Source organism: Anomalospiza imberbis, chromosome 2, assembly GCF_031753505.1.
Source record: "Anomalospiza imberbis isolate Cuckoo-Finch-1a 21T00152 chromosome 2, ASM3175350v1, whole genome shotgun sequence".
Lineage (NCBI taxonomy): Eukaryota > Metazoa > Chordata > Aves > Passeriformes > Viduidae > Anomalospiza > Anomalospiza imberbis.
The window spans coordinates 79,218,406-79,245,748 of record NC_089682.1 but is presented as its reverse complement, the minus strand read 5'-3'; the positions used below and the strand labels follow the sequence as shown (position 1 = coordinate 79,245,748).

General features: G+C 40.9%; 1 protein-coding gene and 1 long non-coding RNA gene across 5 annotated transcripts in view; both read right to left on the bottom strand.

Moving 5' to 3' along the window:
• Nucleotides 1-269: 269 nt before the first annotated feature.
• Nucleotides 270-5,644, bottom strand: LOC137469344 (uncharacterized). The gene is made up of 3 exons (XR_010996452.1): nucleotides 4,821-5,644; nucleotides 2,520-2,619; nucleotides 270-637 (listed from the first exon to the last, which is right to left on the bottom strand). It is a non-coding gene; the product is annotated as an uncharacterized lncRNA (long non-coding RNA).
• Nucleotides 5,645-23,988: 18,344 nt separating this feature from the next.
• The window catches only part of PDS5B (PDS5 cohesin associated factor B), a 102,186-nt gene continuing 98,831 nt past the window's right edge, over nucleotides 23,989-27,343 (bottom strand). For all 4 annotated transcript variants that reach the window (XM_068181979.1, XM_068181981.1, XM_068181980.1 and 1 more), the window contains one exon: nucleotides 23,989-27,124. In XM_068181979.1, the coding sequence (XP_068038080.1) occupies nucleotides 27,089-27,124 (36 nt within the window). In that variant the 3' untranslated portion in view covers nucleotides 23,989-27,088. The remainder of the gene's footprint in view (nucleotides 27,125-27,343) is intronic.

Below are 27,343 nucleotides of genomic sequence, written 5' to 3'. Positions count from 1 at the left end.
AAACTCACCTCCAAGCCAATTTTGTAGTTTCTGACACAGACCCTTTTAACTTGCACTGAAATGCTGCATCAGGCCTGAATGCCAGATCCCAGTGAACAGTCACCTGAAGCAAGCACTGCATGTATGGCTGGATGAGCTGCAAGAAGGAAGCTGCCCTACCTTCCTTGATCCCATTTTCAACTGCAATTCAATCATATTCTGGAACTGAGCATTGGGATGTTGTGCTTTTCATCAGCATTCTTCTGGGAGAAGCCTGGGACAAAAAAAAAGGAAGGAGGGAAAAAACCTCGTAATACTTCATGCTGTAGCTCCTTTATTTTTCTTTGCTTGGTCCTGACCTTGCCAGCTTCAAGTCAGCTTCAAAACAGCTCCTGCTGTGCAGCTCCCTATGACACACTTAGAGCAACTCCTGTGCCTCATGAACACGTGCTGTTTGTGCTCACTTCACTTATTCTTCTTTTTAGACCAGGCTGAATAGATTTTGGAAGCCAAGAAAAATTCAGCTTTGTTTAACTGAAGGTTCAAGGTCACAAACACATGCAATTTAATGGACTTCCAGGGAGGATTTCCTTAAACCCTTGGTTGCCCCTATCCTGACTGATCTAGCTCCCAATCACATTGTCATTTTTATTTTGCCCTAAAACAAAAATGCAGAGATACCTATATTCACAATTACTCCTCACTGCTCCCTACGGCACAAACTGTCAAAAGATACTTAGGTTATCTACCTATCTACCCACTGATACTTGAAAAGCAACTCCTCATTAGGGCTGCAAGTGCAAGTGGAGTCTTGGAGTTACCACAGGGAACAAAACAACCAAAAAAAAAAAAACCACCTCACAAATTTTTGTTTAACATAGTTAGCCTCCCTGCCAGGCTAGTGGAGAGTTATGAACATTGCTATAAGCACTGAGATACTACCCCATCCTGTTTTCTGCAATGTACCCTGGTGCTTTGTGCTGCTGATGTGTGTCCTTCAGGTTGCAGGCAATGTTAAATGTTCATGAACTTTCATAAATTATAAAATTCACTACAACTACACATTAATTATTTTGTATCTCAGATTTATACTGATCTTTGCAAAACGTAGTATACCTTTGGCAATTCTTTACTATCCCATTTATAAAAGATTATGTCAACAGGTGATTGCTTCTATTAGTGGTTATTCTAGAAGCAGAAAATACTAAGGAGTGTAGTTGTTACATAAGTGGTTTGGATTATAGCTGTATACTAAGTCAGAGTTTTCTTGATGAAATTATTATCTAAATACCCTGATGCTATTTATCTTCTCTCTCTTCACAATAACTCTTCAATTTATCTTCTCTTTTTAGGGCATTTGTCATCTCCAATTGCTCAAGTTAAGCAGTTTAACCTAGGTGGTCCAAAAAGGGTCTATCAACTCAGCACAGAGACACTAAAAGCACAAAAAGCCCAAACTGCAATTTTCATTCTTTTTACCCCAAACCAAACAATTCCTGAGCACTGCTCTCAAATGGAAACAGAGACACGTGATTTAGACACTCTCATGTGTTTTTCTTTACTAGAGTTTATACAGCTTTTTTTTCACAGAGTACTTCCACTCCTTTGCTTATGACAGTTAATGAAGCCAGGCCTGCACAGAGGAAGGATATTTAGTGTTACAGCACAGAGGTTACTCAGCCCATGTAGCCATGTACTCTACATGTGCCTGTTCAGCACTGCACATTTCTAGCACTCTCTCCAGTTTATTTCTAAGTACTCCTATTCAAAGGTCTTCTATAATTAGTCCAAATGCAATTAATTCATAGAGCACCATTGTTTTCCCATGTTTCAAAGGAGTTTTTCAGAGCTGTTACTTACTCTGAATTGATTGAGCATGGAGATTACTTTATCTCCAGGGGAAATTATGATCAGCATTTCCCACCCAGTTCCAGAGCTGTCTTTAACAATTTATCTTAATAACATCTTCGTGTTTTGAGTCAGAAGGAAAGAGATCAAAGCAGAGAACACGGCAGGCATACTCTCAGGATTAAAACTGGCCAGAGGCAATCAGCAGAACAAGTAAACAGCTCTTCAGCAGTCTGAAGAAAAGCCTCATCTAACGTGAACATTTTTGTGCCCCTGCAAGCTCTCACCAGTTAGCCCTGTCATCTTGGAAGGTCACATCTGCTGCTCATGTTATTTCTTGTCATCATCCCATCCCTATTGCCCTTTTTCACCCTTGAACTTCATTAATGAATAACATTACATACACTCTTTTGGTTCCATAACAAGACAGCAACGACCTGTATTCCTTAAGGAAATGGGCTGATCTTATAATTACACCATGCTTCACTTTAAAACCTCTAGCCCTGGCATGCTGAGAACTTCTATGTCTGTCTGAGGTGTAGGGCTCAGTCTCCCCAGGATACGATTTGGGGCTTAAAGGGTCAGTGTATTTCAGCGTTTTAAAACAATCCCGTTTCACTTTGGCAGGAATAGCACACAGAAGGTGGAGGAACCTATGTTCTATCTGATACTTGATACATCTCACTTGGTACCTTGCCACTCTGATGGTCCTTCCTCTGTGTTCTCATCTCTCTGAGAAATGAAATTTCTTTGCTCTAAGTTGGCTCCATATCACAACTTGAACAGAACAACCTAATCAGAAGGAAAATGAGAGAGATTGCACTCCTTGTCTGTCTGCAGCCTAAAACATAACTCCTTTTCTTGACTTTTATACTAAGATAGAATTGATGCAAAGGAGCCATCCAAAGTGTTCATTTTAGCTTCCATAGGAGCCTGATTTTTAAAGCGGACTTTATTCCTAGTGAGTTCAGGAGCCACCGCAATCTAGTTTAAAAGTGATTTTACTGTTTTGGTTTTCTTTTTTTGCTGTTGTTGGTTTTTTTTTTTTCCTTTTTTTTTTTTTTCTTTTTAATCAATGGGCATTACGCCTATCCTGTGCTCTCATCTTGCTCAAAGCCAGAGGTGGACAGAAGCAGCTCAAATTTAATTGAGAATCAATGCAAACAAATACCAGGTCATGTGTCTGGGAACAGCAGAGACACATTTGCTGTGAAACAAGGAGTCAGATCTTGCTGAGAAGCACCTCTGAAAAGGACATAGGAAGTTCCAGCAGGGCAGTGCCAGAGCAGCACCCTGGAGTCATCAGCACCACTGCTGTAACAAAAAGAGCACTCCTGCTACCTATGTAAGAGCACACTGAACACAGAACTCGGTATTTGGTGGTGAAGAGGCTGTTGCTGACACACTTGAGCCCAGACCTCAGCTTTAAAGTATTGGAGATGTGGGAAATGCATTTGCAATTTGTGAGTGCTGTCAGGTTTGCCAGTCCTCTAATCTTTCCTCTCTTGCCCAAGTTTTCTGCACACTGTGGGTGTCTTCCCTGCTGACAGTCATCCTGGGATGCAGCCCTGTACAAGGGAACAGAAGACTCCAGACATCTTTTAAAAGAAAGATGATATTGGGCAGGTGCAGGTGTTCTTCTGCTAAATGTTTGTCTGAAAGGCAGACAGCAATTCAACCTGTCACTTCATAGCTGCTGCTATGAAAAGAAAAAGGAGGGAAGTCAGCCCTAGCCCAAAAGAAATGGGCAATCCTGTCTCCACAGGACTCCCTGATGAGTGTTGTACCCCAGAGCCCTGCTGTGACACATACCTGGACAGAGATAAGCTAAGCTTAACCTGGGAAGCTTTAAATGATAAACTAATCTTCCTCCTGGGTCACAGCCTTACTAAAGACTAGAATTTGGGGGGACCTTCATGAAAAGCCTGTTGCAGTGCTGGAAGGCAGCTCACAGAGCACAGCTGATGGGGTGAGGAATGCAGCCCCATGGCATGTACAGGCCTGGGGTCAGCTCCATTCCAATACTACCTGCCATCATGGGGGAGCCCAGCACTGACTCTAATGCTTCCTTTACAAAAAAAATGGGAGGACAAAAAGATATTTTCATTTTTCTTTTATGTAGTACTGCTTGGGAAAGCTAACTTCTGAACCTAGAGATTTTATTCCTCACTCACTTCCATCTTTCTTAAATTCATTGGCAAAAATAGGCCAGAAAGGTAGAAAACTAATCTAAAAATATTGCCTTCTGCAGACCACTTCTGACAGCTGAGGAAGTGACCAGTGTCTGGCCATTGCTTTTTAACCAGCTAAACATCTAGCCATTGTTGGGGTTTATTTTCAACCAGCTAAAAAGGCCTGTCAGATTTATCACAATATACAGGGTTCTGCCACTCATGTTGAATCAAACAGCCACTGGGCTCTTTGGAGCTACCACCAGGCTGACTAGAGCTTCTACAGAACTAGATGATCAGCCCTAATTACAATTTCCCAGGACAAAGTAGCTTTAATCTCCATGCAAGGCATTTGTCAACTCTGTTTAACCAGGGAGGAAATTGGGCAGACGAAGTCAGGGTAATTAGCTCTTCTCTCTCCCCTTGATATCCTGTTCAAGGGAGTAATTACAGAATATGAAAACCATTAGCAAGCTTCTCAAGCCATGCCACTAGCACAAATAGAGAAATTGTGCCCTGCTCATGGCCTTCAGATGGGTGATTGCACTCCTTCATGTGTCTCACTTCCTGGCCACAGACAGTGGGAGGTACATTAACTTTCAGCTACATCACCAAAATTAAAAAAATAAAACCCTCCAAACACATAAACTTTCATGTGCACAATTTTCATCATTCCAAAGAGCTGCATTAAGTTTTGCTCTGTAGATCATGTACGATAAGGTGTCTTTCCTAGATGTTGGACCATTTTTATGACACTTCCTTGATATCTCAACAACTTGTGTCACTACACACAAACATCAATACTGAGAAACACTGTCTTACCAGTGTCTATACAATGGGAGGGTGACTTCCCTGCCAAAATCAGGGAGTGTATCTCTGTGGTGTAAAGCTGAAACTGAGGTTTCAGTCACAGTGGGAAGGACAATCTGAAGAATGGACAAGCTCTTTCCAAGCCCTGGCTGGGCTGCTCATTTTCTGAAACACAGTTGCTCATAACATTTTCTTGGGAAATTCTGTACGTAATAGGTTTTCTTTCTAGTGTGAAAAGCAGCCCTTGGAAAGTCATATTCACTTTTGACTTTTTTTCCCCTACGGTATTAAGAGACAAGAGGATAAAACAAGGAGAAAAGTATAAAGCAAATAAACAGGGAGGAAAAAGTTATGAAAAAAGCGTCTACTTCGAAGAGCAACTAGAAGCAGTTTACAGCAACAGCTTTTTGATTTTGATTTATTTTTTCATGGAAATCATGCGCTTGGATGTTATAACGTCAAATAGAGACATGATATGGTGTATAGCTGTAACGGGTAACATCTTTGCAGTATAAACTAATTTACCTGCAAATTCCCCGTTGTGTGTGTGTGTATGTGTGTATATATATGTAAATCCTCATTCAAGGTTATGTTTTTCCAATAAGTTTTGAGTATGTTATTTGTTTGAGGAAACACAATGGAAACAAACGTCACTCACTCTACAGTACTCCTCCCCTTAACGTTATTAAGGAAACCAGAACAGCTCTAAAAGCCAGAGCCATTAACTCTAATGCAACGTGCCGGGTACAGGGTGGCTCGGCAGCTCCAGAGCGGATTTTGAGGCCGAATTATCCCGCTCCGCGGGGCGCTGCGCCGCGGGCGGGCCCGGCTCCCTCAGGGCAGGGCGGCCGCGGCCCCGCCCCCGCGCGCGCCGCGGGGCCGCTGGCGCCACCTGCCGGCCCAGCCCGCCGCCCCTCACGGCCCGCCGGGGCCGCCGCGGGGCCCGGCCGCGCTCGGGGCCGCCGCTACGCCTCCTCTTTCTCTTTTCTTCTCCCTTTCCCTTGGGAATAAGAACAGCACACCGGCCTGCAGCCACGCGGGCCTGCCACCTCCCTGGCCAGCGTCGTCGTTGTCTAGTCGGCGCCGGCGATGTCCGCTGCGGCCAGTAGCCCCCTGAAACCATCCCAGCAGAGCGCTGTTTACAGCCACAGAGCGATCCGAGCTGCTCTTATACAGGGATTTGCAGTTTTACCTCAAATGCGCCTTTATCACGTGAAGTTGCCTGCTCATACCCTCAACCCATAGTTTACACTTCCTTCTGGGATTTCCCCCCCCTTTCTCTCCTCCTGGCGCTGGTGCCGTGTCCTTTGTCCACATTTCCCTCATGCAGTGTCTCCTCACCTTGCTTAAAACACTGCTGCTCTTCAGGAATCCTCAGCAGCGCCAAACCTGCTCTTGACCAACATTAAGCTCTTGAACATTTACCTGAAAAAAAGCGCCAAAATATCAATTTCTGAGAGCTTTTCATTAAAATTCTGCTTAATTTCCATCCCTATATAGGTCCCTGAACACATTTAGCAGATCCCTTGCTCATTTGTAAACATGGGAGGAAAAAACCCAGCTCCAACAAACGTTTCTCTACCTAGAGGTGTAGCTAATGGCTGTTCCCACACCCCTTCTGTCACCTCAGATTACACCAGAAACCCTCATCTGCTACTGCACATTTGCCAGTGCCCCATCTTGGAGCACAGAAATGTAAATAACAAATTCCTAGTGCAGGTCTCACCCAAGAGAGTAACGGAACCCACAGTGACAAGTTACTTGTTACAGAATAAAACCAGGGGGTGTTGGGTGTTGGACAAAAAAGACAACACCACGTGTGTTGGGAGACCTAGCACATTACAGCCCAGGAGATGCGCACACAGGGCATGATCCCTGCAGGGCTCACCTTTGCCAGGGAGCTCTGGCAGGCCATTCCCTTCCAGAAAGCAAGAGAGGCTTGGGCCAGGCTGTGGCTTGGATCTTTTCCCTTCACTTACCCCATGAGTACTGCAAGGTTTCGGCTTATTGCTGAGAGCACTAGGCTGGCTGAAACACCAAAATATATGGCTGGGAAAGTTGGGGCTGTTCAGCCTGCAGACGAGGAGGTTTTGAGGAGACCTCACAGCACCCTTCCAGTACCTGAAAGGTCTTACAGGGAAGCTGGAGAGGGACTCTTCATCAGGAGATATAGTAAAAGGACAAGGAGTAACAGATGCAAACTGAAAGAGGGGGATTTTAAGGTAGATATTAGAAGAAGAAGTTTTTAGATATTAGAGGAAGACTTTTTTTTACTGTGAGGGTGGTGAGACATTGGAACTGGTTGCTCAGGGAGGTTGTGGATGCCCCAACCCTGGCAGTGTTTGAGGCCAGGTTGGCTAAGGCCTTGAGCAACCTGGTGAAGTGAGAAGAGTCCCTGCCCATGGCGGGGGGGGGGGGGGGGGGTTGGGATGGGACGTTATTTAAGATCCTTTCCAAGCCTTAGAATTCTATCAGTCTATTATTTAAATTTGCATATATTTGTCTTTATTCCCTCTCTGGATGAAATTACATTTTCACTGGGTAATTTTCTTCTATCTATGTGGGCACTAGAACTGTATTTGTGACCTGGAAATATGATTTTTCATCTGGAAATCCAGGCTAGTGTAACAGGGATATCACCAAAATGAGTACCATAAATTTTATATCATCTATGCCACCTGAAAGATTAGTTATATTGTTCATTCAGGGAGGCAGAAAAATACACTAGAATATAACCTAAAGAAGATGGTTATAACCCAGTATTTCCTTTTCCTCACAGCACTCCCAGGCCCTGCTCTCTCCACAAGTAGACAGTATTATGTCCAAACCTGCTTACAGAGCCCAAATTCATAGATCATAGATGCACGCAAGTTTGTAAAAAATACACCATTTTTTTTAAAAATGCGCTTACAGAGAATGTACCCTGATTATCTCACTGCAAACACTGTACTAAAAATGAAAAATAAATAAAATTGCCTACTAAATTTTCCAAACCACCATGGTGTCAGCTATGCCCACAGCCATGTGATTTACACAGAGCTAATAGCTAATTATAATTTAGCACGAGATAAATAATGTCCACATTAGACTTACTGTGATTACCTGCTGTTACCCTGGTCTCATTAAAACTGACCACTCAAACTACCTTGGCTCAGGAGGATCTGATATCTGAGGCCTTTTCTAAAGAAAAAAAAATCTATGTCAATGTTATTTAATTCTATTTGTCAGTAGTATATATATGAGAAAAGAACAAAGATTCTCATTCAGTCTGAAATTAAAATGTGGAGAGGAAGAAGAAGAAAAAGAAAAGATCTCTATACCAAAGCAGTCCCTTTTCTTGGAAAAAAGAAATAAAAGATGTGGAGAAGAAAGAAAGGGGAAGTTTCAGGTTCTGTGTAGTTACACACTTTTCTGACACTGCATTTCCATGCCAGACGAAGAAGATGAAGAGCCACTGGATTTATATTCCTGGCTGGTCTATTTGGTTATACTAACAATGATTTAGAGACAACTACGAAGAAGAGTTCAAAGGTGTCCAATTACAGTCTAATTCTGCTCTGCCTAAATTAAATATGGAAAGGGATTAGTCCACCACCTTGCCAAACTCTTAGCTGAGGTAGATCCAGGGGTAGATTCTCGTCCTTCACAAAAGCAACAGATATGTATCGTTAAAATGGTGCCAGCAATGTGCACAGCAAACAGAGGCTGACTTTGAAGCCTTGTCCCAAAATAGGGGGAGGGGAGGAAAAGGAAGAAATAACTTTTTTCCCCCCGCTGTTTTGTCATGCAGAAATACAATTTCTAGAGCTCCTTCGTTATCAAGCTTCCCTGAGCACATCAAAAGATCTTTGTTAACTGCATTTACTGCATAAGAGGCAGACCAGAGCTGCTGCTCTGCCTGCTACCCAGGACTGAAACCAGCCAGTCTGAACAAAGTCGAGCTAGTTCAGAAAGCAGCATCAGCCTGTAACACACAGGACAAACAGTGACACGTTCAGCCTGCTGGAAGACAACCCACATGGCTATCATTTGTAGGCTTCAGTGGGTGCTTTGCCAGCAAGGAAAAAGAGAGTTTGAACAATTGGAGGGATGCTAAAAGGAAATGTCTGCACTTCTGAATAGCTGCACGCTGGGAATATCACTTCTGGCACACTGGGAATATCACCTCTTTCATGCTGCCCTGCTTTTTCCCAGCTCCCTCTTGTCATGCAAGACAAGATCTATAATGGATCAGTCAGGGTGACTAACAGGAACAGAACAAGGAACAGAAAAGGACATGGACAATGTCCACAGACAATGGATAATGAAGGACCTCTTTTAGAAGCTACGCTATGAGGCGGTGAGGTCATGGGCTCATTTTGGAGAGCAGAGAGAGAAGCAAAAGTCCTGGAATAGCAGGGAACTAGAGTCATTGCTATTTACTGAAGATGAAGATTATCTTTTCGGAGAGAGAAGACAGGCATGTCCTCAAACAGCTATCTCATCTGGGAAATGACACTGATCATTTTCAAGTTTATTTAACTTACAAAGAGACTGTGAAAAAACACAGAGTATCAGAACAAATTTAAACCATCTGTTTGATCATCTTGCAAACTGTAAACATTGTCTTTGAGAAAATAATCTTTCTTCAGCATAACAATGTGCATGGATGGATTTGACTAAAATCTGGATAAAAAGGAACTTCCACTAAGTCAAATGGAAATTACCCAGAGCACAAGTCAATATTTAAATTATTTTAAGTAATCCTTCTTTCATCAGCTTCTTACAGGAGTATCCAGGAATTTTTGCTCCCTTCAGCTTTCTTCCACGCCTCCCTGGGCACTTCTTCTACTGAGCAGCAAAAATTATTTGCCACACTGTTTATCTATTTAAAGCCATTATAAGCACATACCCTAACTGGCCCTGTAGTTCATTTTTTTCATTTAGGTTCTGTAGCATCTACATCTGTTCTTTCCTGAAAGTATACAAATTTTAAATGCACTGCAATCCAAATTATTATCCGATGATTGGATATTTTTGTCTTGTTTGCATATTGTGCTTTTAAACTGTTTATTATGATCCATAATGCCCAGTTCAGAGAGAATGGCTGCCTATAAAGCAGAAGCACTGAACCTGCTTTCTTCTCCTAACTCAAAGCCCCTTATCAGCAATGTCACCGGATTAAAATAACAAAGAAAGCAGTTCCTGTTAACGCTTACTGGCCACACTGATAATTCAACCTTAGCCTTTTCAAACAGCCTATTTGTTGCTCACAACAATAACATTAATTTTCTAGATTAAAAAAATTATTCAATACATGTACAGCATCAACATGAATATAAAACAACACTTTGGAAACAGCACCAAATCTGACATGTTGACAGTCTTGGATTTATGGACACAGAGGTTCAAAACAGTAGCAGAAACTACTTTCAGAATATGTTCATTTATGCCCACACATCACACATCAAACCATGCTAATTAAAACATATAAATCCTGCAGAAACAGATAATTTTCAGTACAGTTACAGCATGGATGGGTCAACTCGGCAGAGACCAGCTATGGACTGCAGGCCATAGCCTGCAGTTTTTGCCTGGCTCAGAGCCCCTTTCCCCCAGAGGAAATGGGGAACAGCTGCTCAGGCAGTGTGCACAGAAATATCACCCCAGAACCTCTGCCTGTGCCTGTCCAGAGCCCAACCCAAAGGGGCTCTTGTTCAGGTGAGGAAGGGGCAAGATGTAGATGTCCTCCTACACCTTTCCCTTGATTGGGAGTGACCTTCTGCTGCCTTCTCAGAACTGTAGCTGTGAGTAGGACACCCTGGGTTGGCCTGCAGCTCCCCAGATCAGGGCACCATGAGTTGGCTCCAGGGACCCCTCTCACCATAAGCCACAGGGTATCCCAGTGTGAGGGTATTATTCAACCTTAGAGAAACTACAAAAACATTTTGAGCCATTATGACCCTGTCTTTCTGACGCCAATCACAGCATGCAGTTTCCAAGTCTCTTAAAGTGTGATGTGCACATCTCTACCAATGTAAGCCAGTAAAAAGCCAGGATGACATCATCTTTCCTAACACAATCATGGACACATTCAGGCATTGTTCACAGCAACATGAAATCTGTGTGTGGGAAGGTTGGCACCTTTTTCATTGCTGATCACATTCAGCTGCCTCCTAAGTCATACACATAATCAGGCCTGTTTCTGAAGAACCTTTAGAAATATATATTTACTCAGGAAAAACTAAAATCAAGGCTATGAAGCTCATTCACATTAACATGGAACAACATGGAACAGAGAGACAAAGAAGCATAAACAGATGACAGCACCACAGGCTAAGTTAAACCAAAGTTAAAGAATCAAATGTTGCAGGGCTGACCATAAATTTTGAAGAAGCCAACCACGAAAAAAATTTACTTGCTTGTAACAAGCAATTTGTAGGCACTGGGAGCTCCTACTAACAGGGTGGCACTGCCAGTGAGGTCTTTCCTGTTCAGATGTTACAAGCCTACACAGCTGGGTTTTTTTGACTGTTTAGTAGCAGACTAACAGGATATTATGGTCATTCTATATGTGCTGCTAACTAACTATCAGCTACTAAGTTCATCAAATACTATACTGGTCATACAACTGAGAAATGTACACCCTTTCCTCAGGTATGAAACAGACCACTGTTCCAGCGAATTACAAATTGATCTTGATTGATCTTGGACAGTTTTCTCATCCTGCTGTAAACAAAAAAAAAAAAACCTGTCTTACTGATTTTGGTGTGTGCAAAGGGTTGGATTGCAAAACTGGTAATGGCATTTTTTTAATAGCAAAAAAAATAGAAGCAGTTACCTACAAAAATTCCAGGCTGATAGTCAAGTGGCAAATGCAGCTGTCATGGCAGACATTTTTCAAGGCCTAAATAAACTTTGACATGCAACATTTTGTAAAAATTTGCATGTAGGGAAGGTAATAGAGCCACTGAGAAATTTGGGAGTATTTAATAGGTTGAAGGAAGTTGACAAGAATACATGTTAAGGGAAAACTGAACAGTTTCAGATGAAGAAGTTCTCCTGGGCTCGGATTGGCTCACATACAGCTTCTGTTACACTGGGGCCAGTGCAGTGTTCATGATCCTAAGCAAGAGGGCTCAGCTGTCTGAGACAAAGATCAAATAACATTTAAAGGAAACAATGGTTTAAGGAAGTACTGTCTCTTCATCTCATGTTTTCTGCCACTTAAACTTTATTTGGGTAAGGTAAAGGATTGCAGTCCCTGCTGGAAGAATTAAATTTCCCTCGTAGCTAGGGAATTTTCTAGATGCACTCTCCACTGACTGTTAACTTTCATCAGCAAAACTTCGACATTTTGGTAGATGCTTTCATTAAAAAAGCAGTCCAGTGCTCAAAGAAGAAAACCCAGTGGTAGGAATTATAAGAAATAGAGAACCATCACTATACCAGAAGAGAGACAGTGCCAGTCTCCTAATGTCAAAAAGAAACAACTGGGAAAGAAAAGAAACAACTGGGGAAAAAAGAAAGAACTGGGAAAGTTTGATTATTCTTGCTAACATTTTTTAAATACATGGAATGGCTTCCTTATAGTCTTCAAAAACACCCCAAACTAGAGGTAACTGAAGCAGTGTTATGAAAGGGCTGACCATTCAGCATCCTCTGCCACCATAACTAGGCATGGTCAAATGAAAGCAGCAGGAACTGGATTCAGAAACACATCAGCAGAAGCAGTTCACACAGTAGCTTCTTGCCAGGGAGCACCCTGCATGTGTAGCTTTTGTGGGCTGAAAGGGAAGCTGGACTTCAAAGAGAGATCCATTGAAAGTTATTAAACAGTTAAACCACAACTAGTTCAGGAAATCCTGTGGACTGAAAATAGCTCACAGCAACAGTGATGTCTGGGGGAGTTACTGTATATTTTTATCCTGTTCTTATTCTCCCCTAGATACCCATTTCTGGCCACTCCTGGAGGCAGTCTGTCTCTTTTGTACAGTACAGTTCCCAGTATAGCCACTTTTCCATTCCTTGATCTCAGCCTCTCTCCCAACAAATTCCAGTCCAGTCCATGAACTTCTCTGCTTGACATGATTTTGGCTATTCACATCACATACACGGGCATCTCCCACATCCTAAAAGAAACCAGCCATCCTTGCAGGAAGGAAAGTTAAAATCCTTGCCAATAACTATTACATACAGAACACAGGAAAAGGCCCAGTGGGTTGTTTTGCCTTGTTTTTTCTTCAGTAGATGAGTTCTATGATGAAGGAACACACAGATTTATCCCTGAGGAATACCACATGAATGGAAACAGTCCTGGTTACAGTACTGTGTCTGTTTAATAAAACACCCTGTTTACCCATGAATAACTCTTGGGAGTCTCTAGTGCTATAGGAGAGAACTGGGTGACAAAACAAACCATGTGTTAAATAAAACATTTTTGCAATGAGGTAGAAGCTGTTCCATCACCCTTTTCTCTCCAGTTCTTGCCAGCAGAACAGCTCTGCCATCAGGCTCTTTAACTTGTCCAGTTCAGGTGGATAAAAAAGCCCATTGGAGAGAAGGCAATGCAGTGTTTGTGCTCAAGATGCAGGGGCTAAAGCTTTGTCTTTCTAGGATAGGAAGGTCAAGGTCCAACCTACTTTCTCTGCTATAAGCAGCCAGGCACATTGCAGTAGCCAAAACACTGCCATCCCCATTAAAAGAGGAGGGATGTGGCAGATGAGGCATGGCCAAGCTACAGATATCCATAGTCTTTGGTCCTTGTACAGTGAGATAAATCATCCAGAGTGTCTTCCTTCAACTGCAGCAGTAACACTCAGCTCCTTATGTAATTCTTCAGGGCTTTGCTCCCATGGCTATTTTTTTCATTGCAGTTACCTAGAAGGCAGAGTGTAATACAAACCCACAGATGGAGGCAGCAAGGAACTTCTGGAGGCTAAAGTACCCCCAGGGACCAGGCTTCAGTTGTCTCAAGTTGTCCACTTCTTGAGAAGGAAGTCTGTATCAGACACTCACAACAATGTCACCCATTGGCCTGCCTGCTAATCCTGACCCATAAGCCTTCAGCTGGCTCCTCCTCCGTCCCACAGAGAGCTCGATGCGCCCCCCACTGCACTCATGTACAGGGCAGCTCCCCCTCGTCATCCTCCTTTTCCAAACTCTCTGAAGAGCTTTGATCCATCCATGGTGGCACTCCTGCCATGTGAGCTACCTCACCAGACCTCTGTGATCTGAATTGGGTCACAGCCCTGCAACTGCATGCAGATCTTCAGTTTCTGCTGGTTGCTCCTCATGCTGTGTGTGTCAGTGTATCAGCACTTCAGAGAGGCATGTACGTGTTCCAGTTTCCCAGAAAAGGCCACAGATTTTTCCCCAGAAAGCTCTGCTTTTCTCAAAATTGGCCCCTTTCAGCCCCCTTTTTTCCCTGATTCTGTTTGTTTGACAACCTAATGAACCTGACAACTTGATGGTAGGTCACTGTATCCTCCTCTGTCACTCCTAGTTTCCAAGGTACATTGTTGATGCCCACAAAGAAAAGCACAATCCAAGACTACAGCAGGCCTCCCTAGATACCAGACTGGGTCAGCAGACAGGTCATTCTCCCACTGCTGCCATTATCTGCTTTCTCCCAGGGCTACCAGCTGAGGTACAGAGATGCACTGCAGGGATTCTCCAGCTTCTGGTTTGCTGCTGGAGTGAATCCCTTCCCTGGGAGCAGATCTGCAGGGAGAGCAAGAGCCATGCTTCCAGGCCCAGGAAGACACCAGCCTTTGCCATAGTGAGAGTCCTGCCTTCCTATCCAACAGACTCTGCCTGTACCTCAGGACAGAGGAGCTTTTGGACCTGCGGGGTCCTGGAGAAGATCTGGTGGATATTTCTTGTCATCACTGATGATGCACAGCCACTTTCATCCTCCCACAGCTCTGCTAATGGACAACATGGACCCTCCTAGGCACAAAAGCCCATGTGCTAGCCCTGATGAGAGGTGCCCAGCACTCCTCAGCCCCAGCCCTTTAGAGCTGCACTCAGGCTGAGGCTGCTGATGTCACAGGGGCCACTGACCCAACTCTTCTGGGGTCTGTGCTCTGTGCCACATCCTCACCATGGCAGGGCATGTGTCTGCTGCTCACAGCAATGTTCCTGCCTCTGTCCTGCACTGACTGCTGCTATGGGAATCCATGTTCTCAGCTGGGCAGTGCTTCTCGAGGGCTGCCCCATACCTACTGAAAAGGCCCCTGTCCACTTCAGCCAGGAATCAGCTGAACAGTAGCTCAGAGCCCCCTTTGTTCAGGAACAGGCCAGACCTGTTCGATGCTGCAGCATTTTCACATGCAGCAGCAGCAGCAGCAGCACACTGATGCTCCTCAAATGGCTCTTAAGAGTCCTCTGTCAGTCCTAGAAGAAACTTTCAGAACACCCACAAGATTTCAAAGCACAGTCCAGAAACTGCTGCACAAACTACTGCACCTGTTGGCTGCCCCAACAGATATGCAATTCCTCAAATCTGTCTCCAGCAACCTTCAGTGCTGGCAATCATTCACTGAGGAATATTCATCTTACCATACCAAAAGAATTTAAAATTCTTCAAACTTGACTATGCTAAAGTAGTTCCTTACTTATCTAGATCCACCACAGTATTTTAAGATTTGAATTTAGTACTCAGTGGATTAGGAGAACCATGAATTAATCCCATGGCCATACAGGGCCCTGACTATACTACATGACTAATATTAATAATTATAATAATAATAATACATACATACTGTATTAGCATAACAGTGCATATATTCCTGGTAGTGATAACTAGAAATCAGCTAGAAGTAAAAATCTGAGTTCAAGCTGCCTGCAGGTGTGCAGGCATGGCTATATATATATATATATATGTATATATATATATATATAGAGAGAGAGAGAGAGAGAGAGAGAGATGTCGCAAATGTACGAGAAACTATTTTGAACTCAAATCTAAAAATTTGAGAATAACCAATCTATTCATTTTGTATTTGTTGTCTTCTAAACTATGCTAACACTCGCCAGCAGTGATGCTAAATGGCAGGTAGAATATAGTAGAGTGACCTAAATATGTCAAGCCTATTTCATGATTCCCACTTCAAAAGTTATGCTGTTACAGGAATAGGGTCATACAATAATTCAGGGAGAAAGGGACCTCATAAGGTCTGTAGGCCAAAATCTTGTTCAAGGTAGGGTCAGGCATGAGGTGAGGCCAAGCTGCTCAGGGCTTTACAGAGCTGGTTCTTGAAAATCTACATGAGAGAATATATTCTCCTTGGGCAACCTGATTGCATGCCTTACTGAGTCCATTCTGGTCAGTTTGTCTTTATAAGCTTCTCCCTGCACCCAGCCTTACACCCAGGTTCAGTGTCTGACTCTGTCGCCCTTCTTCCCACCACATGTTGCTGTGAAAAGCCTGGCTCCATCATCTCAGTACCCTCTGTGCCAGTGTCAGCAGGCTGCTCTTCTTTGCTCTTCTTCCAAAGCTATGCTGAAAGCCCAGCTCCGCCAGCCTCCCCACACAGAGCCTGTACTCTGGGCCTGACCATTGTGGCAGCTCTCCACTGAACTCACAGGAATTTATGAGGTTCTCAGGGTGCCAAACCTGAGCACAGTATCCAGATGTGGTCTAATAACTACTGGGTAGAAGGGATAATCACCACCTACTAATCGCCCACTTGCTTCGCTCCTATTAATATATCCTACTGTGAGGTATTAAAACCAACTCCCCCAGCTGATTTTCAACAGATCTACTGCCCAAACTAGTCAGTCCCCAGCACTGCATCATCGTCAAGGGTTCTTCCTCTGCAGGGGCTTATTCATGGGATTTCCCATGGGTGCTTATTCAACTGCATGAGGTGGTCCCATTTCCCCAGGGATTCTAAGTGTCTCTGTATGCCAGCGTGCTGACTGCCCCCTCCCATGTTCTGTCATCTGGGAACTTCATAAGCAAGCACTCTGCCATCTCCTCCAGGTCACTGATAAAGGCATTAAACACAGCACATCCCCCGATAGATCCCAGACAGTTGTTACCAGCCTTGAGGCAGAATAGCCCTTGAACCACTGCTGAGTCCACTCATCCAACCACTGTTTCTACCCCTGTGGTTGACTGATACCTCCTAAGCCAAGAACTGGGCTATCTGGGCTATCTACAAGTGTAAGAGAAAAAAAAAAAAAAAAAAAAAAAAAAAAAAACAAATAAACTTGTGTTAGTATGAGCAGCCAGAATATTCATTCTCTGTCTCATCAATTCAAGTATGCCCTGGAATGAGATACTTTATGGATTACCACCTGGACCAGCCCAGGATGGAGTTTAGCTTGCAGCTTCTTCCCATCCCAGGAATCACATCTTCATCTCGCAGCTCCATCCACTATTGCATATTTAAATATTTGACTGGCAAAATCATTTTGACCAATGCATGTTCTGTATCCCTAACTGCGTGTTCCTCCCTTGACCTCTTGCCCCACCTCTGCAGGAAATCATCTAACCCTGCATCTTGACTGGGCAAAGGGCTTCCTGGGATACAAGCTCACTAAATTGAGAGAATTGTCAGAAACCCATTACCCATTTTCCTTCAGTTACACAAATTTATACTGTTTCCCTTCAGCAGAGAAAATGTTGTGTGATTTGGTCATCACATGACTGTCCATGCAGTGTTCAATGAACTTACTCCTCTTTGCAGAGGACTGAAATACTTTAGATTTTTTATTTATAGAGACACTTTCTCAATAAGTCATTCAAACACCACCAATATCAAATTCACTGCATAACTTAAAAATGCCATGTGAATCACCTTTTTTTTTCCCCTGTGATATTCTCATAGGGTTTGAAAAGCATATTTACTCCCTTACTCCATTCCATTATTTTTCATTTATGAGTTTTCCTCTTGCAGAGCTCTGGCTCTCAGCCACAGCAGATCTGTGCAAACAGGTACATGTTCCAGTGATGGGGGGGATGAACCTTTTTTCTCAGGGCCTGTTTTTAATCACTGCTGTTCATCAAAGCCTTGTGGGCCCAGGAACATACAGAAAAGAGCAGAAAGCACCTGCTGATGACAAAGCAGGCAGAACTTTAGGACTTTTAGTCATTTTTTTTTTTAAGATAAACTTGGGTTTTCCTTATTTGTATTTGTGTCTTTAGACACAACTAACACAAAGGAACGGTATAAAAGTAGACAGGAACAGGGCAGAAACATCAAAAGAAACAGAAAGGTATAAGAGATACAAAAATCCCAAATAGATAACAGGGTATGTGCAGATTATTTTAGTATTTAGCACATGACACTTTCCTTCCAAGGAGTTTTCCATGGCTACTGCCAATGTTTTATTGAACTCTGATGCTGCGTGTTGTGTAGAGCAACAGTGATCTCCACTCTCCCTGAGGATTTCTCCCTAGTTTGGTAGCTCTCCCTTTCATAGTCACTATTTCCACAGCAGTCTACAACGTAGGAAGATAAGTAAGAACCATGGTTCAAATAAGAAAAACAACATACTATGTTCAAGTCTTGAAACCTTGCTTTCAAACCTTTTTCAGCATATTAAACATGTAAATGTGTAAGAGGAAAAATAAAGAGGCACAACTGAAAATAAACATTTCCATAGCTGTGCAAAGAAGCCATAACCATGGAACACCTGAGTTTTTCAGCACATACTCCCAATCTGACCTCTCTTACAAATTTACACATGACAAAACTATTTCAGTTTCTGCTCTGTAGAAGATTAAAATATCAGATGTTTCAGAAGGCTAACAGCAGAAATTGCAGAAAAGAAGCAAATACACACATCTGCTACTTTAATAACAACAGTTCCTACATGGCTGTATTTCTCTCTGGCACATGGGACAGGAGAGTTCCCCTTGCCATACACAAGGCTGCCATGTTCTGGATTCTCACTCCTCTCATACTCAGCATTTCAGCACCTCTCAGCTGCAGGAATGCGTTGGCAGCAGATACCAAATGACAGAAAATCCAAGTAGAATGCTCATGTCTCTCAAAGCTCACCTGCTGTGCATACACCAACTAATGTTTTCTTCAAGTGAGTTGGCCTGCACTCCCATGAAAATGTTACACCACTTTTAGTGCAGCTGGTAGTTTAGCAGTAGCTGGCTACTGCCAAGCACAGGAGAAGGTTCCCAAAAATCCCACCATGTCAGTGGGCCAGATGATCCCCATGAGCTCTCATGATGGAATTTGTGTGGTGAAATCCAGATTTGCAAGAGCATGAATGAGGCTGCACGCAGGTGTACAGGGGATAACTAGAATAGAGTAGATCTTCAATGTTCCAGAAGTCCCCTGAGTCCTGGCAGAAGCCACTCTCACCACTCACCTCCTAGAATTATTTCCCAGAAGGACTGGACACAGCCTACTCGCCTGTTCTACAGTCACTGTCTATAAATAGCAGAACACCTGGACAGAATGCCTGCAGGGGAACTAAACAGCTTAAGATGTCCAAAGGTCTGAATTTATGTGGTTAAAAAAACCCCAAATACACAAAACATCGAAATGCCTTTTGATATCAAGACCATGACAGACAAATTACACATAAGAGCAAAAGGGCTCAGAAGAAAAACATTTAAAAATTTGAAGTAATTTCCTGGCAGAGGTGAAACTCCCACTTCTTTTGAAATTAACACAATAGAGGAATGGAAAAATGTGTTTGAAAGACTAGAGGATGTGAGGTTTAGTATCTCCCTATATCTAGCAGAAGTAATGGCTATCAGGAACATCACACTTGATTAACAGGAACATGGAATCCAGAGATTCAGACAGGGAATCCACTGAGAGAAGCCCTCCAGCTGTCTCAGTCATTCACCTCAGAAATTTTAACTGAGGAACACGTGGGCAATTTTACAATTATAACAAAATGGGACAAACCAGCTACTTAAACTGTTTAGAAGTCCTCATAAGTCTTGAAGTTAAATAGGATGGTGGGTCCTAAGCAGACATGACTACAGTACTAAGGACTTCTTTTTCTTGCATAAACAGAAAACAACACAAAATAAAACAATGTTCCCAATTCAATATCAAACAGTAGCACAGAAACTAAGATTACAAAGTCGCAAGTTTTGAATATATTAATGAATTAAGTATGGATTTAAAGTGTTCTCATGTTACATCAAATATTTTAACTGAAGTAAATATAGCACTAAATGACAGCAATTCTGTGTCATGGCCATGTATCACTTCCCTATTTTATTTAAATGCAAAAGTTGAAAACAGGCAACGGATGCTGACCAGATATTAAATAACAGTTATAGAAAGATAAACAATAAAAGTAACTGAACAGCTTCAGATGAAAACAAAATTAATTTTTAGATCCTTACAGAGATTAAATACTATCCCATGGAGAATAAGTGTAATATCCCATAGTCCACAATCACACATTTGTCAGGATAGCACCCAAGTATATAATCATTAAATGTTGCTGAAGTGATACGTATTTCCTGAGTAACTTTTCCTGTTCTTTCCATGACTACAAAAATGGTTTGGCAAAACTTCATCTTCCCTACTGCAGCAGTCTTCATTTTCTTTCACATTCCTACCAAAGACTTGTTTCTTCCAGGAAATACCAGAAGCAAGAAAGAGTGAATGGAAACTTCTGTCTAAATCTTTCTGTATTATTGCTCCTTTTGACTTAGAAAACAGTGTATTTGGGAACACATAGCTGGCTACTTATGTTTCAGAGGAGTCCTTACTTGCCATTTCACTGGATAACACATGCCAGATTTTGGAAGACACCTTCCTAATTTTGTTGAAATACTATTACCTAAAACCTTGGAAGGAGCTTGGGAGTTGGGAAAATGAGGAATCAAAATGTAGCAGCAGTTCAACTGCTACTTCTCTTGTGAATTACCAAACCTGGGCACACCTTTTTCAATACGCCCTGCAGTCCACAGACTGCTTTTGCTTTACAGCTCAATGCCTGTGAAACAAGCAGCACATCAGCTGCATTTAGAAACACAAATTAACTTGAGTTGGAAAGAAACCATATGGATCATCAGGTCCAACTCCCTGCTCCTCACAGGACTACCTAGAAATAAACTTAATGACCAAGAGTGCCATCCAGACACTCCTGAACTATGTTGGGTTTGTTGCTGTGACTGCTTCCCTGAAGAGGCCATTCAGCAACCAAGCACCCTCTTAGCAAAGAGCCCATGTTACAAACAGAAAGATTCAGAAGCCTGCCTGGCTGGGGCCCACTGAAAGGAATGAAAAGCAGCAGTGACTGGGCATAGGACTCAAACTATCCTGTAGAAGAGGACATCCATATGTGAAAGAAGGGGAGAATCATCCCAGGCTGCTGAGAACATATATTATTAGTAAGGAAGAGCAGATAATCAGGGTTTCACAAAATGCTGCTGAGGAAAGAGGTCACATTGAAAGACTGAATGAGCAGCACTGTAGGAAACATAATTCCAATGCTTAAATGCTGCTATCTGCAATGTGGACCTGTGAGGGCTGCTGCTATTAGGCAGCTTTAAAAGCTCTTGTTTCTCAATGGCTCATACCTTGACCTCTTTTGCCCCAATTTTAGTTTAGCACATAAATGAATGCTGCCTTACTTCCTGCCTATGGAGGTTAGAATCCTCTTTTGCCAAACTGTTCCAAATTACTTACTAATGACATTTGCCCTCAGCAGTAGCCATTGCTCTCTTCCCACAAACAGTTCTTGTACTAGTCTCAATTCTATCCACGTTCTTACACGTTTTCCTCCAAATCAGAGAAAGCAACATATGCTCTGTTCTCCTCTCTTAAATAAAAAATAATATTGTCACCACCAACTTAGTTTTCTGCATCTCAGCTTTTGTTTTGAGTAGAATACTCCTATCGTAGATCATCTCATATCAAGAAACTGCATTCCTACCCCATTTATCTGGTGATTCCCTACTCTTTACTGATCTCTCCAGCACCTTTCAAATCAATAACCCATCCCTAATACCCCACTTTTCACCCAACCACATGCTTGATCCCACTGTTGTTTTTTCATCACCTAAACCATAGAGATTACAGCAGAAGATAATTAAACCATCATTTATTCATCTTTTGAAATGGTCATTGAAGGATAAGAGTAATGGCGAAAACACAAAGGCAGTTTCTACTGCCTTTCAGTGTCTTGCAGGTCAAAGACTCCAGAAAAATGGTGATCCATATCACGCTCATGTAACATGTTACTGCATTGATAGGTATGGCTATAAAAATACTGGTTATTCAACAAAATCCAACCCCCAAAAACCTCTTTGCTTAAAATGAACACCATATTATTTTATTAAATAAGAAAAACTTTTATCTTCTTCAAAATATCTTGAGTTTACAAGAATTTAATTTTGCTAAATAGAAATAATACTACAAAGAACACAGGAACCTGCAAGTTTAAAGTATATCTACCAAAAGAAGCCAGCTGTTACAAACCAGACTATTTCAAGGTGCTGTGATCAAGATGAAAGCTGTTTTACATTATCAGCTTGTCTTCCCAACATAGTAAAGAAAAAGCTTTTTAGGATAAGATTGTTTCATTCTAACACAATCTTCTACACTGTGACAGCAACAGAAGTTACCACCACTGATATTGCTACTAAGTTCTCATGTTCTCTTACACTGCATGTCATAACTTGTGCAATTGTCTTCTACCTATAGAAAAATAATGAAAAACAACACTGCTGACATAGTATTACAGAACATTATCTGAAGCCATCAGCTCACTGACTCTGTTCAGAACCACTAACAAATCTGTGACCTGCAATTTCTTTTTTAATAACAAAATTACTTCCAAGTAAGCAGGGACAGTGTTCAGTAACACTGCTTTGATTTGCAAAATGCTGCATTGCTTTGTGTCTACATACGTGAGGTAGGATACAAGTATGGGAAACACAGCTAGGCAAATCGAACACCTTATGTTATCCATCCTTCAAAGAACCCGTATGTTCAAGTAATTCCAACATACTGCATCATTACTGAAATACCTATTCGCAGGGGTAGAAATCTGTATTTAGAGGCTTTCTTCTTTCTTATGTCGATATGATGCTGCTGTTTCAAAATGAACATACAATATACATCTTCATTACAGAAAAGAAAGTGCTACTAAAAACCACATCATGACTGTACTGAGGTACTGAAAAAAATGCAAGCATGAAACCTTTTCCTTACTGTACACACTGTACAAGACCATGTTTATCCTGCCCACACAAATACAGTGGCACTTGGGGACCACTGTGAAGAGATCGGATTTTTTAGACAACAGAATTTAATGAACTTTAAAGCAAATTGGGTGGAGGTTTTTTTGTCTGTATTTCTTCACCAATTGCCAACATTCAGCTTCTTACTTTTCCATGATCAACAAAATAGCAGAAGCTGTACTGTACACAATGAAGAGGGCATCCTGAGGACGTGGGGCAAACCTACTGACACATCAGGAAGTTGGCTTGTCTGTGGAATAAAGTCACTTCAGTCAGTGTTAGGACATTTCACCTAAGTTAGTAAACATCTTTTGTAAAGGCAACATCCAACAAAGATGCAAAGACTGGAATGGCAATCTGTGAGCACAACAGGAAAAGAATGCAGGCAGATCTTCTATTCCTCCCGATGGATGACTGGTCTAGAACTCATCTTAAGTCACGTGTGTTTGTAGACATGAGGCCTTGATCAAACACAGCGGCATACCTGAATGTGTCTCTTTAAAGAAGTATTTGTAAAATACTACCTCATCCAAGCACCTACTTGGATGAGGTAGAGATGCATCCATCTCTACAATATATATATTTAAACACAGGCAAGTTTGTAAAATTATTCCATCCACAAACTCAGAATTTTGCTTATTGCTGATGTCCTGTTTTAAGATCCTCCTATCCTGTGTGGACAACTGTGAGAATATTCAAACGTTCTTGAGTTTGCACTTGTACTTGCGCAGGATGACTGCATTTCAGAATCAACCCCACAGAGTGATAGGGATAAGTATGAACGATAAGTAAACTTGCAGGAGCCAAAACCTACTGTGTGTATTCACAAAAGCAGACTTGGATAATCTATCAAAACCTACACATGCAAATAAAAGCAGCCAGAAAACTGCACACACTCCTCTCATGTTTGGTGGTGCCTTTTCTAGAGCATCAGATGACAAATGCTATGCCAGAATAATGTATTTAGGATTCAAGACTTGAAGTTTTTTGCAAGTTACTCACAAACTGAGCATATTCATTTTTGGTGAAAATGTCTTTAATATTAGTATCTTTTTGTAAACTAATATTTTTGTTCACAGAGATCCAAATGTCAAAACAGCAAGTGTCAAAATATTTGAAAAAGTGTTCAATTTTGCTAGGAAAAAAAATCAATTGGCAGAGTCAAGTATAGTTAATACAGGATTCTGATTATCTGAGGTGGAACAGGTATAGTCACATAACTTCCAAACACTTTCATGTTTCCTTCCTATTAGTGGGGTTAGCTAGCCCTAAATATTCATTATCTCAGCCTGTGACACGTAAAAAACCACCATGCTTCTGGAATCAGTGAATTATTTTTAAATACTAGTATAAAGATTACAATCCCTATTTGGATTTTGCACATGAACTACAGATCACTGAAAGTTTCCTGTTGCACTGCAGCAAAAAAAAAAAAAAAAAAGGAAATGTAACAAAAGCTGTATTTGCTGCAAAGTACAGCAAGATACTTTGGTAATCTCACAAAAATGTCATACTGGAACTTGTTACAGTGAGTTCAATTTGATCTTTTAATGTAATACAGTACATTTTTATAAACTTAACATTATCATTGCAGAAGAACATGCTAACTGAATGTTAGCAATTTATCTTTTATACATAATTATAATCTATTGTAGCTACTGTATGCAGATCTCAAAATGTTAGTACATAAAATATTCATTTTCTTTATATGAGATGAGAATGAACTTAAAAGAGGTTTGAATATACGAATGACATATTTGCTGTGCCCATTTCTCAAGAAATAATGATTTATGCATCATTACCCAAGAAATCAACATTTAAATTGCAAAAGTATAATTTAAATTTACAATAAACATTATGATCAGTAATGGTGCATCAATATTCCATGAAGTTTAACCTAACCATGTTTATGCACATAAAGCCTCAAGAGTCTGCAGCAGTTTCAGCATTACTTTTTCATATTTTTGTATAAAATTGACTTAAAGGTACATCTTCCATAAATGTTTTCAGTGCAATTCTGTCAAAGAGGAAAATACAAAGCTAGCTTTCAATCATTTTATACCATAAAAAACCCTCAACAACTTGCATTTGCACTGCTGAAGCATAAGTAAGCCAGTTCCATTGTGCCAACTATTTCAAAGTCAATTCACATCAACCATAACTGCCTTTCTAGTCAGCATTTCCCCCATATCTATAGGTATAAATGTTGAAAAGCTGAATACTGGAAGAGGGGGAAAGTTAAGATGAGGCAAAATAATCTAATACTTTTTCCTAGTGGTACCAAAAAAAAAAAAAAAAAAGAATAATGAAAAAATTCTAAGGGTTGCTTGTTTTATTAGTGATCTTACAGTTTGGAAATTGGTGAATTTGTGGTTTAGTATTATCCTTTCCTATAATTTTTACAGGCAACCTTGCAACAATAACTTATTTATTGATGGATTATGTGAAAACATTCCATTATTCAGTGAAATAAAATTTTCTTAGGTTAGAAATTTATTTTTCATGTGTTGTCAACTGTAAGGAACCAGAGGGAGAACAGCACCTGAAATTATGATGTGTGCTTGGCTAAGCAGAGTATAGTAATTTATATATTTTGGTTCAAAGACAATTTGTAAACTGTTAAACTGTATACAGGCTACTGCTCTATGTATTTTGTTTCTTTAGTTGTTTTTTTTTTCCAATTATAACTAAAAAAAAAAAAACCAAAACAAAAAACCCCAAAACAAAACAAAAAACCGCCAAAAAAACCCCAACACAAACCAACCTCTCTCTATTGTAGCACAGAATAAAAATGTAGCTTCATTCAAATCTTGAAGACCTTGACCATAATAATTGACAGCTGGTTATTCAACAAAAAACTTAGCTCTTCATACCAAAAAAATTTGGCTCAAAAAACAAAAACAAAACAGAAAGGTACAATAAACTCTCAATAAAAGGATCTCTCATGAGGCAACCTACCATATACTACTGCTAGATACGAGTTTCAAAAAAAACATTACATCCCATTTTCAGCACATTTTTCATAAACATGCAACTTCACTATAAAATACAAAACACTTGGCTCTCAAGAACAGCTTTATAAAGACACACTGCATCAATAAAATTTCTCTTTGTGATTAACTTTACATTGCAATAAGAACTGTATTTTCACTAATGTTTATATATCAGATTTCATATTATAATGTAGTAATAATTTGCTCTTTGTGAACATCATGTTCAGAAGGAAGTATCTATACACATTAACATACTAGACTATTAAAAACTCAGTTACAGAATTTTATTGATACAGTAATTAATAAAAACTGGTAGGGGGAGATAAAATGGGTAGGGTATTCAGTACATTATTTAATAACACACCTTTAAAATTAAAATATTTTAAATCCTTTTTGAATTTTCAATGCCACTACAAGTCCAGAAAAGTCTGGCATCAATACTGAGGTGTAAAACAAAACTTCTTTCAAAATTTGCATCTCTTGTATTATTCTATCCAATATTGTTCAACTGTAAAAGAAAGTAATTTAGCACCTCTGATGACAGGTAGGTGCCTGAAGGTAAACACTGAAGGTTATATTCATGAAGGAAACAACTACTTTTTTTTCTTCTTCTTCTCCTCCTTGACAAATAGTGGCAAAAGAATGTGGCACTATTTGTTCAAATGACTTGTTTTTCACAGTTAAATGTCAACAAGAGTACAAATACGAACACTGACAGATATTGCTTGAGATCAATTTTCAACAAACTCTGTTCTTTTTTTAAATCAATCGATCCAATAAACAGTGGGGTACTGTCAGTTTAAAGCCGCAGATAAAAGCTATACAAGCACTTTATAAGTCAGAAACATTAAAAAAAGAACTATTTACAGTTTTCTTCTTTAGTTCATATGTCTACAAAGCCAGCGCACATTACACTTCACAAAAATCCACAGTTAATGATATCAACATGTGTGTGGCTAAAGCTTGTGACCTAGGGACTGCAAATGCAGGGGCAGTAAAATAGGTTTTGTCTTTTCTTCAGCAACCCCATTTGTGCACTAACAGCTTCATTCAGTCTCAAGCTTTATATTGAAAGCATTCTTCAAAGCTTTCACCTGGAAGGCTAGTAACTACATGCTCACTCATCGTCTTTCCCTTTTGGAAGTTCTGCGACGGACCTATTTGGAGAAAAGATATTTTAAATGGTTTTACCGAAAAATTTTGAAAAATTCAAGAACAAATACATTTTATAATGGAGAAAATGCTCAGGCCCACTCAATAAAGTTTGAGTACCCATATACTGTGTCATTCATTACTCATTTTGTCACAAGTACAAGTCTCAGTTAATGGACCTAACTTCATTTGATGTTACTGAGCCCGCATCCTTAATGGAATTC